Source organism: Gadus morhua, chromosome 11, assembly GCF_902167405.1.
Source record: "Gadus morhua chromosome 11, gadMor3.0, whole genome shotgun sequence".
Taxonomy (NCBI): Eukaryota; Metazoa; Chordata; class Actinopteri; order Gadiformes; family Gadidae; genus Gadus; species Gadus morhua.
This window is the reverse complement of record NC_044058.1, coordinates 4,782,024-4,802,308: the sequence shown is the minus strand read 5'-3', so window position 1 is coordinate 4,802,308 and position 20,285 is coordinate 4,782,024. Positions and strand designations below refer to the sequence as shown.

At 49.4% G+C, this 20,285-nt stretch overlaps 1 protein-coding gene across 2 annotated transcripts in view; it reads left to right on the top strand.

Annotated features, from left to right (window-relative positions):
* Positions 1-107: 107 nt before the first annotated feature.
* invs (inversin) overlaps positions 108-20,285 on the top strand; it is a 26,179-nt gene continuing 6,001 nt past the window's right edge. Inside the window, exons 1-14 of one of the 2 annotated variants that reach the window (XM_030369817.1) lie at positions 108-387; positions 987-1,085; positions 8,773-8,872; positions 10,741-10,902; positions 12,763-12,936; positions 13,784-13,951; positions 14,310-14,490; positions 15,332-15,441; positions 16,047-16,218; positions 17,720-17,875; positions 18,022-18,143; positions 18,301-18,408; positions 18,514-18,620; positions 19,215-19,424. In XM_030369817.1, coding sequence (XP_030225677.1) covers positions 10,786-10,902; positions 12,763-12,936; positions 13,784-13,951; positions 14,310-14,490; positions 15,332-15,441; positions 16,047-16,218; positions 17,720-17,875; positions 18,022-18,143; positions 18,301-18,408; positions 18,514-18,620; positions 19,215-19,424 — 1,625 coding nt within the window. In that variant the 5' untranslated portion in view covers positions 108-387; positions 987-1,085; positions 8,773-8,872; positions 10,741-10,785. Of the gene's footprint in view, positions 388-986; positions 1,086-8,772; positions 8,873-10,735; positions 10,903-12,762; positions 12,937-13,783; positions 13,952-14,309; positions 14,491-15,331; positions 15,442-16,046; positions 16,219-17,719; positions 17,876-18,021; positions 18,144-18,300; positions 18,409-18,513; positions 18,621-19,214; positions 19,425-20,285 lie in introns of both variants that reach the window. The other variant, XM_030369816.1, reaches the window with a different exon arrangement.

The window sequence follows — 20,285 nt, the reverse complement described above, 5'->3', positions numbered from 1 at the left end:
ACGGTAACACCGGAACCGAGGTGCTACTTCCGGCTTTCTGCTAAGCTTTGTGGGGATTGTAGTTGTATACACCTGATAGTGGGTTAGCTTTGATTATGTGAAGACTTCAATCATGGCCGTGTGTTGGTGAAGTGAGGATTGTGGGAGTTGTAGTCATGGGTCAATCCAACGTTTGCAAACCAACGGAACGCGTATAGAAGAAGAAAACTTTCTTAAATGCATCTTAGGGTAGACATAAGGAGATACACTCTGTGCAATTAAACTTACAGTTGAAGAGGGAATTTATACCATCAAGACATGATCACGAAACTAACTTTAGATATGTTTGGAATTTGTTCAAATCTGTTTAATAGCACGGTTATGAAGTAGTGATTTCTGTTATACGGGGTGAGTTGCATCATTTTTGGTATACTGTGTAATGTTATCTGTGTAATATGATATCTCTTCATATCATCAATATGCCAATGTGTTGTTACAGTTGACAGTATTCAACTGCCTAAAAAGTCCTATCAAGTATTCCCATTGTGCATTCGTAGATATGTTCAAGTGTCAAAGTTAAGTTAAATATGTGATTATATGTTGTTGACAGTTGCCAATATGTTTAACCATGAATACAAAACAGTGCATGACTATGTATCTACAAAGCAAAAGCCCTTGTGTTAACACCCTTGTTTCACAGACAGGCGAAAGGTTTTGTGCTCAAACCCCAATGTCCATCTTCTGAAAAGCCTCCTTGATAAAAAAATAAAGCAAAACTCCATCTGCTCAATAAGCTGTATACCTATCTTTAAAAAAATCACTGTGAGTCAGTAAATTGTAAAACTGCAACATAAAATAATTTGTCATGGACATCTCTGACATCCTCACATTGAATCATTGTCTCAGACTGCTATTTTATCTGTAAACCGCTTGTGTACTTTGGCGCTTAGAAAATGAACAGGTGCGCAGTCCAGGGGTTAGGAGTGTCCTCTTTTTCTATCCCATAGGAGGCAGGGATAGGCAAGGTGGGGGACCTGGAGAAACATCCAGACCTACAGAGGATGGACTGACCTGGGAAACATCTGAAGGCACCAAACTCCACAATGGTTAGAGGCCAAAAGACACACACACACACACACACACACACACACACACACACACACACACACACACACACACACACACACACACACACACACACACACACACACACACACACACACACACACACACACACCATGCAGAAACCAAGACAAAAAATAAGAAATTAAGTGGGTTTGCCACAGAAATGTGCTGTGTAATAACATAATTCATATTTTTAGATGTCGGATAACTGGATGGATTCTAATTCCATGGCTCAATCTCCCCCCACCACGATTGACTCCGCTGTAATTTGACTGTTCATCATTCCCTTCAAAAGCATGCAAGTGTAAAAGCTTGCAGGTGTTTCTCTCTAACATCACAACACAGGCCACAGAGTTAGGGTTAAATGGGACCCTAGAAAATAGACCCTTTCAATTTTGCTTGAACATTATCCCCCTGATATACATAGTGCTTCTGTTACAGACCCATCAGTGTGTGAAGAAAGGAAGATTGTAATGAGAGTAAAGATGGCCTGTTGAATTGAATCCTGGCATTAATATTTGATGGGCTGAATCTGCCCATAGGGGGTTCCCAGTGTGTGATTAACTCACAGATGGAGTAACTGAAAAATTAAATCTAGTGCTTTTTGTGTGTGTGTGTGTGTGTGTGTGTGTGTGTGTGTGTGTGTGTGTGTGTTTGTGTGTGTGTGTGTGTGTGTGTGTGTGTGTGTGTGTGTGTGTGTGTGTGTGTGTGTGTGTGTGTGTGTGTGTGTGTGTGTGTGTGTGTGTGTGTGTGTGTGTGTAAAAGAGCCAGCTACAAATGCATTTACATTTAAGGAGCAGATTTGTTTTTGTCATCATACATCTAATGACACAAGCAATTAGCCATGGTTCTGCTATCAGGCAGTTCATATTTTTGCCTAAATATACTCTCATCTCATCATCATCATCCCCGCTTATCCGGGGTCCGGTCAGGGCAGCTCAAGCAGGGGGCCCTAGACTTCCCTTTCCCGGGCCACATTGACCAACTCTGACGGGGGGATCCCGAGGCGTTCCCAGGCCAGTGTTGAGATAAAATCTCTCCACCTAGTCCTGGGTCTTCCCCGAGGTCTCCTCCCCACTGGACGTGCCTGAAACACCTCCCAAGGTAGGCGCCCAGTGGGCATCCTTACCAGATGCCCGAACCACCTCAGCTGACTCCTTTCTAAGTAAAGGAGCAGCGGCTCTAATCCGAGTTCCTCACGGATGGCTGAGCTTCTCAACCTATCCCTAAGGGAGACGCCAGCCACCCTTCTGAGAAAACTCATCTCGGCCGCTTGTACCCGCGATCTCGTCCTTTCGGTCATCACCCAGCCCTCATGACCATAGGTGAGGATAGGAACGAAGATCGACCGGTAGATCGAGAGCTTTGCCTTGCGGCTCAGCTCTCTTTTCGTTACAACGGTGCGGTAAAGCGAACGCAATACCGCCCCCGCTGCTCCGATTCCCCGGCCAATCTCACGCTCCATAGTACCCTCACTCGCGAACAAGACCCCGAGGTACTTGAACTCCTTCACTTGGGCTAAGGACTAATTTTCTACCCGGAGTAAGCAATCCATCGGTTTCCTGCTAAGAGTCATGGCCTCAGATTTAGCGGTGCTGATCCTCATCCCAGCCGCTTCACACTCGGCCGCCAGCCGATCCAGTGAGTGCTGAAGGTCACGGGCCGATGATCCCATGAGGACCACATCATCTGCAAAAAGCAGTGACGAGATCCTCAGACCACCGAACTGCAACCCCTCCCCACCACGACTACGCCTCGATATCCTGTCCATGTATATCACAAACAGGATTGGTGACAAGGCGCAGCCCTGGCGGAGACCAGCACCCACTGAGAACGAAACTGACTGGCTGCCGAGGACGCGAACACAGCTCTCGCTTTGGAAGTACAGGGATTGGATGGCCCTGAGGATAGACCCCCTTACCCCATACTCCCGCAGCACCTCCCACAGTTTCTCCCAGTGCCCGGTCATACGCCTTCTCCAGATCCACAAAACACATGTAGACCGGATGGGCATACTCCCAGGCCCCCTCCAGGATCCTTGCGAGAGTGAAGAGCTGGTCCGTAGTTCCACGTCCGGGGCGAAAACCGCATTGTTCCTCTTCAATCTGAGGTTCGACGATCGGCCGAACCCTCCTTTCCAGCACCTTGGAGTAGACTTTACCAGGGAGGCTGAGAAGTGTGATACCCCGGTAATTGGCACACACTCTCTGGTCCCCCTTTTTGAACAGGGGAACCACCACCCCGGTTTGCCACTCCTTTGGCACTGTACCCGACTCCCACGCGATGTTGAATAGGCGTGTCAACCATGACAGCCCCTCAACACCCAGAGCCTTTAGCATTTCTGGCTGGATCTCATCATCCCTGGGGCTTTGCCACTGCGGAGATGTTTGACTACCTCAGTGACCTCCACCAGGGAAATTGACGACGAAACACCATCAACCTCGAGCTCTGCCTTCAACATAGAGGGCGTGTTATTCGGGATTCAGGAGTTCCTCAAAGTGTTCCTTCCAACGTCCGACGACCTCCTCAGTTGAGGTCAACAGAGTCCCATCCTTACTGTACACAGCTTGGATGGTTCCCCATTTCCCCCTCCTGAGGTGCCGGATAGTCTTCCAGAAACACTTTGGTGCCGACCGAAAGTCCTTCTCCATGGCCTCTCCGAACTTCTCCCACACCCGCTGCTTAGCCTCCGACACGGCAGCAGCTGCAGCCCTTCGGGCCTGTCGGTACCCTGCAACCGAGTCAGGAGTCCTCCAGGATATCATATCCCGGAAGGCCTCCTTCTTCAATCGGACGGCTTCCCTGACCACCGGTGTAAAATATACTCTCCATAACTCTATATACCATGGGCGATGAAAAAGTATTTCTAAACCAAGTTAATAATAGCAGGTTCTGAAGATTACCATATTCATATTATTTTGTCAAAATTGGCTTTATGTCTAAAGATGTGATGCCCGGTCCCTCGTTGCTTTACAGCTTGGCCTAATCTGCCCCCGGACCACTGTCCACTCACTCACTCATGATTTTATGTGTCCATCTTGTTTTCCCCATCTCTCTAGCCCCTCCCCCATCGATTTTTTTGTTTGTTTTTCCAGCTGATTATGTCCCTCTGCTCTGATTCGCCGGCGGGCACACGGCTTTCTGCACTCTAATTGGACATTTAATTAGATCACAGTTTTAGTCCAATTAGTCTGTGAGGTGTGTGGAGTGGGATGGAGGGAAAATGGGGGGACGGAGAAGGAGATGAACAAGTCCCCGAGCTGATCTCTGTCTCCCAACACCGCCCCCCCGCCCCCCACACCACAATCCACCCACCCACCCTCTCTCTCTCTCACTCTGCCTCTCTCCCTCGCCCCTCCCCTGTCTCCCTCTCTCCTGAGGCAGCCTCATTAGTGATATAATGGGACGTTGTCACAACACTCCTGCCATCTTAACTTTCAGAGGCCCTTTCTCAGTATTGCCCTAACCGCTCAGATAGGAGAAGCCAAACTCCACAAGGTCAGTGGAAGGGCGGTCTGGGCCCTGCTCTATCGAAGGGTGCTCCATTGTGCTTTTGTAGAGGCTCATCAACAGCCAAAGTATGGAGGAATTCATTGGAGACACAGGCCGCAGTCGGTTATCAATGACTCTGATTGATCGGTGGCAATGACTGGCACATCACATCATACACACAAACACACAATGTTCCACATGATGTGGTGCAGAGGTCTATTGACTCAGTTCAATGTTCCCGTATGCTATATCATATTCAGACACGGATAAGCCGTGCTAAAGAGCAGAATGCGATTGGTTGGCTTTGAGTCACCTGCTGGGCTCCGTCCACAGCGGTGGGAGGTTTGGTTCTGCCTCCTCTCCTGGTTGTTGTTGTGGTCCCTGCTCCTCTCCCACACCGGGAGCGTCAACAACACTCAGTGGCCCCAGTGGGCCTGAGTGAACACTGACACACACGCATGCACGCACGGGCGTGCACACAGACACACACACACACACACACATATAAGTCCTTGGAGAGCCCAAGTCAATCTTAGGCTCCCTGGAGTACACACCCTCTCTGCCTGAGCCCCCCCCCCCTATGTGATGCCTCCGGAGAGCCACAGAGAAACTGCCTCCACTGTGCAACACCCTGCCTTACAGACCCTACCTCAACCTCTCACTGTGCTTACTGTTGTTCCTCATGTGCAGGCATCACGTGTGTGCACTTGCTCACACACACACACAAACACACACACACACACACACACACACACACACACACACACACACACACACACACACACACACACACACACACACACACACACACACACACACATACACACACAAACGGACAAAAACACACATTTGTAGGTGGGGTAGAGGAAGACAGACCCCATATCAGTGGTGTGTTAGCCACAGGCATAAGCACCTGACCCCCGTGGCGGCAAGATTGACAGCCGTGGTCCCGCCTAATTGCATTACTCTCCCAGGTGATTGGCTGTGACCCTGGGGGCTCATTTGTAGGGATGCATTGTGGTAATGATGTAAATTAGCTGATATATGTGTCACTCAACCCTTTCCTCCCCGCTGATTGGCCCCACAGTGCCCAAGGGCTTGGAGCCCACCCTAGGTAGCTCATTGGTCCTTGGGGAAGCAGGAAGCCAAGAAACAGAACTCCCGATAGGGCGTCCCCATGGGCAGATATTATCTGTCTTGCCACCTCTTTATATGCCACTCAAAAGTAGGCACGCAGACCTGTGCCCTAGACATATGCCCCATCAACCCCCCCCTCCTCACTTTTTTTCACACATACAATATTGGTGTACTTTTACAGTAATTTATCTGTGTGTTATTATGTGTATGTGTGCGAGTGTTCATGTGGAACAAGAGAATGGGCCCCAGGCCCAACTCCCCACTGCTTTACCCAACATGCTCAACCGTCTAGTCTATCAAAACCAGACTGGCACCCCAGATGAAACCCCCGCTTCCTGTTTAGGCCGCTCTGCATTTGTCTTCACTTAATAAAGCCTTGGCTCTTTCGACTGCGTATGTGGCCAAACATTCCTGTAGTGTAACTGAAAGGATTCTGTAGAGTGGGGGGTGTGTTAATCCTTTGTTTAACTCACTCAGGTGACGAGGGCGCAAAATATGAATACAGGTCTAAATAATGTCAGCATCACCACAGATCAATAGTGGTTCTCCAGGAGCAGCGTCCAGCCCAGACCCCGCCGATCGATGGCGGACTCTGCGTTATTGTCTTCATATTAATGAGCCGAGGACTCCCAGAGGAACTAGCATCAAAGCCCACCCAAAGCTCTCCCCAGGACCTGGGCTTTTTCTACTTTTGTTAAAATTTTAACACTGCCCTCCCCACCCCCCACCCCCCCAAAAAAAAGCTTTTTAGACAAATTCTAACACACGACGGGTGCAGCTGAAACGCAGTGTGGCACTTGTGAACTACTGACTTCTTACTCCCACTGTCTATGAGAATGTCAATCAACACACTAAAAAGATTAGGCATTGTTTGGGGCTTTTATGTTTCCTATTATTATCAGATTGATTCCTATTTCTATTTTAGCAGCTGGGGGCATCCTATAATTCTCAAAAGTTCAGGTGGGTGAACAGAAAGTGGAAGTGAACATTTTTAGGCAGCCCTGGATGTGACTATAAAAAAAACACATCAAACAGTAGAGGGCAGATTGCTTAATTTGGCTCCCTGTCTAATAGGTTGTTAACACCAGAAGACAATGTACAAATACTGTGTTTTGAAGGTACGGCCATATGGCATCATTTTTATTTCAGCATGTGTTGTATATTAGATCAGATTAAGAAATCCCGTGTTTGTGTGTGTGTGTGTGTGTGTGTGTGTGTGTGTGTGTGTGTGTGTACGTGCATCTGATAGAAAAAGAGAATGCATGCGCATGCGAGTGACTGCAATCTTTCCAAATTAGAAGAGTTTGTGGCGGATTTGGCTGAAGCCCCTGTAAAAATTTGCTCTCACGCAAAATCACTTCCCATGACTAGGCACATGTGTCACATACACACTCACTCACACAAACACAAGTGCCTGTGCGCACACAAAAACACACATCTAGGAGCACACATGCATTAACATTGACCCACAACCATAAACTGCTGCACTTACCTGTAGTACCTCACTTAACTCTGTAACTAACCTTGGTTAACCCTCTCTGGGACAAAACAGGGTTACTTGGCAGAGCGTGAGAAGGCAGCGAGCATGATGGGTAATTGCCATGCGGCACGCAGTGTCTACAGGAGCAGGCTTTACGAGGTGGCGGCAGGGAGGGACGGGGAGGAGGAGGAGGAGTAGGAGGATGAAGAGCTCAGTGGTCTTCCCTGTCTCCCCAGCCTTCTCTGGGGAGTATCTCAGGGTGCTGACCTGGGCCATCAGGTCACCACCACCACACCCTAAACACTGAGGAACCAGAGAGGGTCGGCCTGGGCCTAGCATGTGCTGATATGCTAAAGCTGTGTTATGAATATGCTCATGTTTATGGAGGAGGAGGACAGCATATGCAGTTTCTTACATGTGTGTGGAGGGAGGTGGGCTTCACATTTGTTTTTTGAATCTATTCTAAATAACCTCTGCCCATGGACAGTGAGTCAGCCCTGTCATATTTGCTGTTAATGAAAATGTCTGGGAGAAACCCAAAATCCTGGACTGCGCGTGTGTCTCTGGCGTTTATGTGTTTAGGAGCAATAATTGATTTCTGTGTTACGCCCCGCAGGGCAAGTTGCACATCTCTCAGTACACACACACACACATACACACACACACACACACACACACACACACACACACACACACAGTCAAATCCAAGCACACACACACACACACAGGCAAATCCAAGCACACACACACACACACACACACACACACACACACACACACACACACACACACACACACACACACACACACACACACACACACACACACACACACACACACACACACACACACACACACCAAGGCCTGCTGCAGTATTAATGAGATATGAATAAGACATGAAGTGAGACCCCCCTCTTACACACTCACACAGTCCCCGCCAGGGTCTCCCCTCCCCAGCTGCTTCCTGTCTGCAGATTACCCAGCCTTCACTGGGCTTCGGTTAAGTGGGGCCAGGAAGAGATTTAACCCCCTCTCCGGGTGCACATATACACACAGAGAAATACACATACACACACACACACACACACACACACACACACACACACACACACACACATACACACACACACACACACACTCACCACTGTCAGCATACATTAGCTCCCTTATTTGAAAGCATCTGTGTTAGTGAGTAATAGCTGTATTTCATTTTGAAGACGGGGGGGACAGGGGTAATATGAAATGGCAGTGATTGATTGATTGATTAGCCCAGAAATGTTTTCTCACTTGTTTTTGCTATAGGACTTCAGTTGGTTAGCATTCCTCACCTGAACGATAAGATTACAATTTTAAATAAAGAAAATACTTGATTTGGCAGACCACTACACATCGTGATATTTGATGGTTCGGTGTTACCAAAAAGCCAAAGGTGGAGGATAGGTTGGATGTCTTACTCCAAGCCCAAAGGTTATGGTTGCAAACCCCAATGTCCAATGCTCAAGTCCTAGATCCAGATCATTATAAACACATATGTATCACTGTTTTATTTTGGGCTGCAGACCTCCGAGGCCCCCAGCGTGGCCCCGTCCTCTCTGGGCTCCCCGGTCCACGCCGCGGCGGTCAACGGAGACCGCAGCACCCTGATGAAGCTGATCACAGGTCAGTAGCACGGGGGGCGGCCCTCCCTCCCAACAGCCCCCCGCTCAGGTATGACCCCCCACACACAGAAGAGGTCAGGGGGTTCACCATGTGATCCTGAGTGCAGTCACATGTCGTTTTTATTGTTTGGCTGTCATGGAAGGATGACAGAGGGGCGTTCTGTTTTTTTAACAAATTAAGTATTCTTGAGGGCCGTTGGCATTCAGCCACCAGCTGTATCGTTATCAGGTCGCTTGAAGTCTGACAATGTGTTTCGATGAAGGTATAGACGTGTAGATGAAGTTCCTGTCTTATATGTGAATATTGCCCAATCTCGTTCCTTTGCTCTACCAAAATCTCCACCTTAACCCTACCCCAACCCCTTAACCGTACCCCTCAACCCTACCCCTAGGAAATGAGACGACAACCCTTCAAGACCCAACAGTATGTCATTAGTAGTCGTTGACAGGGTTTGATCTTTATTTTAATGTAATTTTTTTGATATTTTGACAATATCTGTCTCTGGAGTTTTACTGTATAGTTTGAATGTCTTATGAATGCAACCTTACCCACATGGAAAAACACGGTATGATTAGATAACAATATTATTCATGCTCACAATCTGTTAGGAACTGCAATATTGCACTTTATTTTGGATCAAACATACAAGATCAACATAATATATAAAGCCAGAACAAACAGAACTTGAGTTAGTATGCCATCCATGTAAAACATAAATATCATACAAACAAGAACCAGTGATATAATCAAACTAATATTCCACATTACAAAAAGGCATCAACCATCACATTTTATCAATAACTCGGTCGGTTCAGTGGGTGGTTAATCTTTCTATCTTCCTGGGGGTTTGGGGGCTTAGGGCTACCAATGCAGAAGAGGTGCTTGAGGTGGAGGGATTGGCTCTCTGATGGCAGCGGCTTCAATGATCTCCTGAAAGAAAACATAACAAATAGCAAATAAGAAGGAATTATATGTCACAACTGGGTTATATGGCCACATGTTATGTACAATATATAATAACTGATAGATAGATGGATGGATGGATGGATGGATGGATGGATGGATGGATGGATGGATGGATGGATGGATGGATGGATGGATGGATGGATGGATGGATGGATGGATGGATGGATGGATGGATGGATGGATGGATGGATGGATGGATGGATGGATGGATGGATGGATGGATGGATGGATGGATGGATGGATGGATGCATGTAAACACCTTTAACCGATCTATGGACGAGCGAAATCGGATACGTTTTATGTATGTAATATTGCAGTTGTCCAATTGAGGAGCATAGTCAAACTATGGCTTTAAAATGATTAGGCTGTGCATGTAAACGTACGCGGCCGTGCTGGTGCGGGGCTTGCTGTTGGGCTGCCCGCAGCCGGACAGCCCACGGAGCCCCCGGCTTGAATCCGGGAGCTCCGCTCCGGGGGTTTTGGTGGTTGTGCTTGTTGTAAAGAATAAAGAAAATGCCTATGCAATATTAAGCGGCATAATGATAATGCGATGGTCATCATCATTGATTTAATAATTAGTAAAACAGAAAACACTTTCAAAAAACATTTTCCATTTTCACGCAAGGTGTTGCGGGAGCAATTCACAACTGTGGCGTTGCAAGGGTGCCTATCGAAAATTGTAATTTCAAGGGGATGTTAGCCCTCCCCCTTATCCCTTACCCTACCTGAATTGAGACTCAGCCTGTGTGTGTGTGTGTGTGTGTGTGTGTGTGTGTGTGTGTGTGTGTGTGTGTGTGTGTGTGCGTGTGTGCGTGCGTGCGTGCGTGCGTGCGTGCGTGCGTGCGTGCGTGCGTGCGTGCGTGCGTGCGCGTGTGTGACACGTGTGGTTGTGTGTAGCCCAGCCCTCTCTGCGGGACAACGAGGACCAGTTTGGGCGGACCCCTCTGATGTACTGCGTGCTGGCAGACCGGCTGGACTGTGCCGAGGCCCTGCTGAAGGCAGGAGCGTCCGTCAACAAGACAGACCACAGCCAGCGCACCGCACTGCACCTCACAGCACACAAGGTACGCTGTAGACACACACAGACGAAGTTCACACACACCACTAGAGCTCATGAGCATATAAACACAATAAGAGACACTCTTGTCCCACAGTGGCCCACAAAAGACCCGCAATTTGTTTATTATTATTCCTTTTTTAAAGAAATAATCTACTGTAGCAGTATTTATTACCAATGCTGTTTCTTTGGGCTTTGAGTTGGCAAACCTTTATCAGCTTATTTTTTGATCACTGAATGACAACTCAAACCAAACTTCAGTTATGTGTGTGACATTTGTCCAAAACAAGCCCGTAGAATACGTTCCCTAGAATCCCCAATAGATATCACAGAAAGCCATGCACCTTGGACTTCAGTAAAAAATGTTTTAATATGTTAAAAACATAAAGCATGGAATCCAAAAATATGTTGTTATTATATTATATTTTATAATACTATTCATCGGGTGAGAATGGTATCGTGAGTGGGAAGAACCATGATACAGAAGGTAATGGAATACCTTACCCGCTATTCAGTTCATGTCCAGAATGCACCTCTCTTTACCATACACTTTTATCCATTTCTTGATGTGAACAATCACATGCATACAAGGACAATTGGAGTACATCAAATAAACAATAAACAGTTACCAATAAACAATGGCCAGCACCTATAGGAATGGGATAACGAGGTCAGATATTGTATAGCTCCGAGGAGTTATGATGGAGGTGAACGGATGAGAGACTCAGGTGGCTTCCAGGGGGAGTGGGTGTTAAGATTATTTCTACACAACAAGGAATCTGGAGTCAGAGCTGTGGTGGGAAGTCAGTGCCCCCTAGTGGCGGTGGTTTCGGGCTGTCAGTCCTGAAGTCATTGGCAACCTATAAAAAGACGAACTCCTTGATTGTCTTTCTGCATCTGTATCTTTCACCAGAGGCACATGGTGTGTTTTAAACTACAATATTACTCAAAGTTATAGAACAGGCGGTCAACTGATAGCTAACCATTCAGTAGCATGGTAAGTAGCATGGTAAGTAGCATGAAAGTGGCACAAAGATTATAATTAATCATTTATATATCATCCGCCTAAAGATAAAGGTATAGGAATAGGTTTTGAGGGTGTGTATGTGTGTGTGTGTGTGTGTGTCTGTGTGTGTGTGTTCGCGTGTGTGTGTGTCTGTCTGTGCGTGCGTGCGCATGAGTGTGTTTGTGCGTGTGTGTGTGTGGTCTGGGAGGCGGGGGTCCTCACCAACGGAGACCCTGTCTCCCTGACATCTGATCAATAAGTGGCTGAGACAGGGAGTGAGGCCAGGGATTACTGATCTAATTGGGCTGAGAATAAGGAGGACAGACAACACGTATGCACACACACACACACACACACACACACACACACACACACACACACACACACACACACACACACACATCATTCATCCACATCCACGCAGTCTAGATGCATGCTCACACTCAAGATAGATTTGTCAGGCTGTGACATGGTGGTGAGAGGGCTAACAGATATACAAAACACACACACGGAGACAAGTATGCGCATGCAGACGTGCTTACAAATTGTGTGCCTGTCTCTTCTGACAGCTGTTACATGTCATTATGGGGTGCAGTACAGATGATGATGATGATGATGATGATGATGAGGATGTGTCTTGCATGACAGGAAAGGACTGGGTATTTAGCCCTTTGACTGTTGAGCAGGGCATCTCTCTCACACACACACACACACAGACAAACACACACACACACACAAACTGAGGAGATGGATAGCGGTCTCATTGAACAAGACACTTCCTAATGCCTAACTTTGTGTGTGTGTGTGTGTGTGTGTGTGTGTGTGTGTGTGTGTGTGTGCGCGTGTGCGCGGTGTGTGCAGGGCAACGTGCGCTTCTTGAAGCTGCTGCTGTCGAGGCGTGCAGACTGGTTGCAGAAGGACCTGGAAGGGATGACCCCCCTCCACCTGGCCACCCGACACCCCTCCCTGAAGCCCCTTGCCCTGCTCCTCAAGCACATCGGCCCCGGGGAGGTGGACACCCAGGACAAGAACAAGGTCCCTCACACACACACCCACCACACACAACAACACAACACCACAAACCCAGGACAAGAACAAGGTCCCTCACTCACACACCCACCACACACAACAACACAACACCACAAACACAGGACAAGAACAAGGTCCCTCACCTCCACCACACACACATTCACAAGCACCAACCACACACTCAGCCACACACACCCCAACCACGCACACAACCACACACACACACAACCACACACACCCCAACCACGCACACAACCACACACACAACCACACACACAACCACACACACACCAACCACACACACAACCACACACATTCACACGCACTAACCCCACAATCAACCACACACATCCCAACCCCACACACAACCACACACAATACCACACACACCACAACCACACACACAACCAAGCACACACCCCAACCACACAAACAACCACACACCCACCACGCACAACCACACACACCCCAACCACACAAATAAACACACACGCAGCCACACACACCCCAACCACACTCACACACACAACCATACGCACCCACCCAGGGGAGAGTGATTTCAGCCGACCTCAGATACTGTGTGTGCGTTGTTGTCTCCGGTAGTTGCTGTCATTTCAATTCAATCTTTTTCCAGTCAATGATCTGCCTGTGCTTTAGTAGCCTTGGTTTAATTACATGAATGCACACACAACCCACACTATCATAAGATACATTTAGCTATAACACACTTAAGGACTTTTACATTCAACTGCCTGTGTGTGTGTGCGTCTTTCCCTGATCCGATTTGATTTTGATCAGACTCTCTCTCTTCCGCTCTGCCTCTGTCTCTGACTCTCTCCCCCTGCCCCAACAGCAAACCGCCCTCCACTGGTCCGCGTTCTACAACCGGCCGGAACACGTGCGTCTGCTGATCAAGCACGACTCCAACATCGGCATCCCGGACAGCGAGGGTAAGATCCCCCTGCACTGGGCCGCCCACAGCCAGGAGCCCAGCGCCACGCAGACGGTCCGCTGCATCCTGGTACGCACGGCCACCACACACACATCTACTGCTCATGGATCCTGTTATCATTTAGCCAATGTTTTGATCCATCAAACTCATCAACTCAACATCCATCCTCCTCTGCACCTCTCCCCCTCTCTCTCTCTCTCTCTCTCTCTTTCTCTCTCTCTCTCTCTCTCTCTCTCTCTCTCTCTCTCTCTCTCTCTCTCTCTCTCTCTCTCTCTCTCTCTCTCTCTCTCTCTCTCTCTCTCTCTCTCTCTCTCTCTCTCTCTCTCTCTCTCTCTCTCTCTCTCTCTCTCTCTCTCTTTCTCTCTCTCTCTTGCTCTCTGTCTCTCTCCCCCTCTCTCTCTCTCCCCCTCTCCCTCTCTCTCTACAGGAGGCGGCGCCCACCGAGTCCCTGTTGAACTGGCAGGACTACGAGGGCCGCACGCCGCTGCACTTTGCGGTCGCCGACGGCAACGAGGCGGTGGTGGACCTGCTGACCTCGTACCACGGCTGCAGCGTCACGGCGTACGACAACCTGTTCAGAACGCCGCTGCACTGGGCCGCGCTGCTGGGTGAGTTGTCCCACGTACGTGTCCTGTTACGGCCCGAGGGGTCGACAACAGACGAGGGTTGTATAGCTCAAATGTTTATTCGATGGGGATGAGCGGAGGCTCGTCGATGCAGAAGGCCCGCCGGGTCGGTGTGGAAACCAGGAAGGCAGCGTGGAGGAACAGCGCCGCGGTGGTCAGATGGTCTGGACAGGAGCAGAGCATGTTAGGACGAAGATACATAGAGACCAGGAACGCTATTAACGGATGTAGACTGTTTGACGATCTGGCGACGAATGGTCGAGAAGCCGGAGTAGATGAGCAGGAAGCGTTGATTTTGATGATCCACACGTGTGTGTGGTCGAGCCGGAGAAGGGAGGACTCCGGAGAAAATGGAGTCCGCTAGCTCCGCCCAAAACAGGACAATACACAGACAGACAAACCACACAGAGTGGTCCTAGCTCCTGCCAGCATCCACGGCAGACGCCGTAACATGTAGAACCATTTCAATGGGCTCGCCCTTTTGGGTTCAGGTGTGTTGGTCCTGATGTTCAGTCTAGGAGGATCTTCAAAACACGCGAGGCCCCTGGGGCCTACATATAACAGTTGGTTCATTGGGGCGGTGCCTCTGTCCACGCTCCTCCCGCGCACTACAAGTATATGTGGCATGTCTGCGGACCCACAATTTGGTACTTTGTCAGGAGACCATCTGGGTCAAGAGAAACGTTTCCTCCTAGCTCCCACACATGACAACATTGATAAAGGGTCTCCTTTTTACCTTTGCTGTTGTTATTAACTCGACATCAACATGTCCCACATGTTTCCTCTGTTAACGTCCGTGTATGTTGTGGCCATGCTGTGTCAGGCCATGCTAGGATCGTGCACCTGCTGCTGGAGAGGAACACCTCAGGCACCATCCCCTCCGACAGCCAGGGAGCCACGCCCCTTCACTATGGAGCCCAGAGCAACTACGCTGTGGGTGGCTATCACACAAACACATACACTCACACACACACACACACACACACTCATGAGACCTATGTAAACCACATCTGCAGTACTTCATCTGATCTGAGTGACTTGTGAGTGACTCGTGGGAGACCTGTATCGATCTGACGTGACCGTTTCTCTTTTGGTTTGTGGTGCCCGCAAATAGGTATTAAATCTTGCAACTGTATTTGCTTAAGTTTGCTTCTGTGTGGGTTTGCTGTGCCATTGAAGAGGGCACAATTCTGTATGTTGACATTTGTGTGCCTGTGTGTTTGTGTGTGTGTCTTTTTATGTATTGTGTGTGCGTGAGTGAGTGTGTGTTGTTAGATATTGTGTGTGTATGTGTGAGTGTGATTTCTTACATATAATGTTTGCATGTGTGTGGGTGTGTTATGTTTTGTGTGTGCCTGTGTGTTCTTATGAATTGTTTGTGCGTGTCTGTTAGATATTTTATGTGTGTGTGTATGTTTGTTTTATGTGTTGTGTGTGTGTCCTTGTATATTGTCTGTATGTGTGTTTGTTTTATGTATTGTGTGTATATTGTGTGTGTGTGTGTGTGTGTGTGTGTGTGTGTGGTTGCGGGCCCAAAGGAGACGGTGGGGGTGTTCCTGTCGCACCCCTCGGTGAAGGACGAGCCCGACCTGGAGGGACGCACCGCCTTCATGTGGGCTGCCGGCAAGGGCAGTGATGAGGTCATCCGCACCATGCTGTCCTTCACCTCCGGCATGGACATCAACATGGCCGACAAGTACGGGGGCACGGGTGAGCCGCGGCCCGCCTCCTCTACCTCCTCCTCCCCTCCTCTACCCCCTCCTCCCCCTCCTCTACCTCCTCCTCCCCCTCCACCTCCTCCTCTACCTCCTCCTCCCCCTCCACCTCCTCCTCTACCTCCTCCTCCTCCTCTACCTCCACCTCCTCCTCCACCTCCTCCTCTAACCCCCTGCGCTGGAACACACACATCTTATTGAGATCAGTTCAAATGTGCAACAAATAAGAACACACACACACGGTCACATCCATGGTAGAGAAAAAGTCAAAATCCAAACGATCAATACTCATGTACACAGACAAAGAAGATACAATGTGGGCTGCTCTGCAGTTTACCTTGGAACTCGCCACCCGAGGAGACGTAGGTGTTGGACTAGCCCAGCGATGATGATGTCACAGGGGATTCTCCCCCGATGTGTGGAAACGAAGCACAGGGGGATTACCCTCAGGGCTGTCGAGCGAGAGAGGGTAAAAGAGCAAGAGAGAGAGAGTTAAAGAGCAAGAGAGAAAGAAAGAGAGAGTAAGAGAGAAAGAGACAGAGAGTTAAAGGGAGAAAGAGAGGGAAAGAGAGAGAGAGAGTTAGAGAGCAAGAGAGATAGAGTTAGAGAGAGAGAGAGTAAGAGAGCAAGAGAGAGAGAGTGACAGAGACTAAGAGAGACAGGAATAGGGTCAGGGAAGTAATAGTTTCAGGCAAATGAGTGTAACCCAGTAAGCTTGCTGTACAGATCATGGCCACTGCTATTGTATCCCGTGATTGAATTTTCTGGCGATCCAACACACACACACACATACACACACACACCATCATCTGCATGTAAATACTCTTACACACACACATACACACATAGAGCATAGGTTAGCCCATTTTCATCCAAAGAGAAACCACGTGCATCATCTGGCAGTGAAGACACAATAGACCTGAACATACATACACTCACACACACACACACACACACACACACACACACACACACACACACACACACACACACACACACACACACACACACACACACATGCCCTGACCGCTAGGCTTTTGAGAGCCCTACTCTCCAGGGCCTCCGCCCCTCTGCTTATTGAGGCAGTAATTGTTTATGCATGAATAATATGTAGCGCTTCAGTCATGCTAATGAGACGGGGTGAAGGCTGGTGCTGGGATCACTTCCATGCACTTGACTCTAATCCCTCCTGTCTGGGGACACGCAGCGTTTAGCCACGAGGAGGCTGCACTGGATTCCTTCTCATTGAACTTGTTTCTGTCTGCTTAACCCTCCACTGGGCTTAGCCCCGCCAAGAGCTCCAGGGGGAGGAGAGGGGGAGTAGAAGCAGGCCAGAGGCGCAGTAGGCAGTGTGGCATAGTCTATTGCCTGGTTGGATCTCCTATATTCCCCTCCATGATTCCCTTGACTCAAACTCTCTGCTGTCCTTGTTCTATCTGGTTTTGATGACCAGTGTGTGTATATTTCTGTGTGTGTGTGCGCACGCGTGCGTGTAGCCCTGCATGCAGCCTCCCTCTCCGGCCACGTGAGCACGGTGCGCCTGCTGCTGGAGAAGGGTGCCATGGTGGACTCTCTGGACGTGATGAAGCACACGCCGCTGTTCCGGGCCTGTGAGATGGGGCAGCGAGACGTCATACTCACTCTCATCAAGGGTAGGCCTGGCTCGTACATGTTCACCGACCCCGCTCTGCGTTGGTCTGTGGGGAAGTTGAATGGGGACTTTGATCTCATGGGGCCTTGAGTATGTGGAGTCTTGCGGGGACCTTTTCAACGGGTCCACTGCCTTCACATGCTGCAGGCTCAGCGCGCGTTGACCTGGTGGATGTGGACGGCCACACGGCCCTTCACTGGGCCGCCCTGGGCGGGAACGCTGAGGTGTGCCAGGTGCTGATGGAGAACGGGATCAGTCCCAATGTGCAGGTACAGACACACACGTACAAACAAATACAAAGCATATTTCATCCAGAATGATGAGTGATAGACAGTCACACACAGCCATGCATGTCATGGAGAGCCAGTTATAGTCCAGCCTGTGTCCATGGTTGTGAGAGGGTTTCCCCCTGTGTCCGGCGCCTAGGACCAGGCGGGGCGCACGCCTCTGCAGTGCGCTGCGTACGGAGGCTACATCACCTGCATGGCGGTCCTCATGGAGAACAACGCCGACCCCAACATCCAGGACAAGGAGGTACCATTTCCCTCAAGAGGGGACAGGGATGAGGGATGAGGGAGGGGGGATGCTGGGTGTTGTGCAGGATGTACGATGGGAGTTCTGTGTGTGTTTGTGTGTCAGGGGAGGACTGCTCTCCACTGGTCCTGCAACAACGGCTACCTGGACGCTGTCAAGCTGCTCCTGGGGTACAAAGCCTTCCCCAACCACATGGAGCACACGGAGGAGAGGTGAGGACAGGCCAGAGGAGGGCTGAGAGAGACGACCACCCTGAACACACACAAACAGGGAGGAACCCAGTAGCCACCACTCTAGCTGATTTCTTAAGGCCTTCGTCGTCTGTGATGTGGAAAGGTGCGTGCGAGTCGCACAACATTAAAAAAACATTCCTCAACCCCCCATCCCGATACGGAAAAAGGTCACGCATCAAAGAGTTTCGACTTGGTGTCGCCAAGCAGACAGTTATATCTATATGTGAAACTGCCTGAGGGAACATATGGGGACCGTAAGCTCAGCTTACTGAGATACATACATGCACATACATGTATGTGCATGTGTAACAATTACCAGCACTTGCATGCAAATGACCAATGCTGTCTGTGCGTGGGTGTATGTATGTGTGTGTGTGTGTGTGTTTGTGTGTCCCTCCCGGTCTGCCTCTCTCTTGATTTGCATTTGTGTGTGTTTATGTGTGCGTGTCTGCATATATGTGTGTCTGTGTGTGTGTGCGTGTATGCGAGTGAGTGTGCATGTGTGTGTGTGTGTCTGTTCGTGTGTGCATCGGTGTGCGTGTGTGTGTGTGTGTGTGTGTGTGTGTGCGGCAGGTACACGCCCCTGGACTACGCTCTGCTGGGGGAGCACAGCGAGGTGACTCAGTTCATGCTGGAGCACGGCGCCCTGTCCATCGCCGCCATCCAGGACATCGCGGCCGCCTCCATCCAGGCGGTGTACAAGGGCTACACGGTGCGCAAGGCCTTCCAGGAGAGGAAGCAGCTGTTCATGAGGCACGAGCAGCTCCGCAAGGACGCCGCCAAGTGAGGGAGCGAGAGCACACGCCCCGCACACACACGCACACTCCCGCACACACACGCACACTCCCGCACTCAAATCCCACCGCAGCACAACGCACATCTGCATATAGCATTTCCATATCCGTGTGCCTGGACATACAAGGAGGTTTTTTTCTCCCACCTAGGCAAACACTAGCTCCTTTTGTTCAAAGTTTCCACCCGCCCTCGTGCTCTCTCTCGCTTTTTCTTCTTATCACTCACTCTCACTCTCTCTCTCTCTCTCTCTCTCTCTCTCTCTCTCTCTCTCTCTCTCTCTCTCTCTCTCTCTCTCTCTCTCTCTCTCTCTCTCTCTCTCTCTCTCTCTCTCTCTCTCTCTCTCTCTCTCTCTCCCGCTCTCTCTCCCGGCGATTAGTGTCGCTAACTTGCTAAACAAATTGACTATTGACAATTAAAGGCATTGTGTGTGGCCCCCCCGGAGCCGCCGCACTGCACCCGTATCTATCTCACTTTGTGTCATCCTGGCAAACACATGCGTCTTCCCCCTCTGCCTGATCTTCAGCCTGGCTGTCTCTTGTCATTTGCTCTCAGAGTCACCTTTAATGCCGTCTCCAGCGCTGCCATCAGACGGCACATTCCTATGAAGAAGGCTTCAGAATTTCACCTTTTTGTCCTTTTTATTTTTTATTTCTTTTAAGTAGTAAATGTCATATGTCTGGAAGAGAACCTCTTTGTGGGTTCTCTTCATCTCGCTAATGGCAAACCTTTTTACCTGAACCATTCACAATGAAGTGGTTATTACGAGCAGGTAAGGTTTATGCATCTTGCTCATAGATGCATACAGGTAGACTGTGAACATTGGAGTTTGATCCTACAACCCTTTGACAT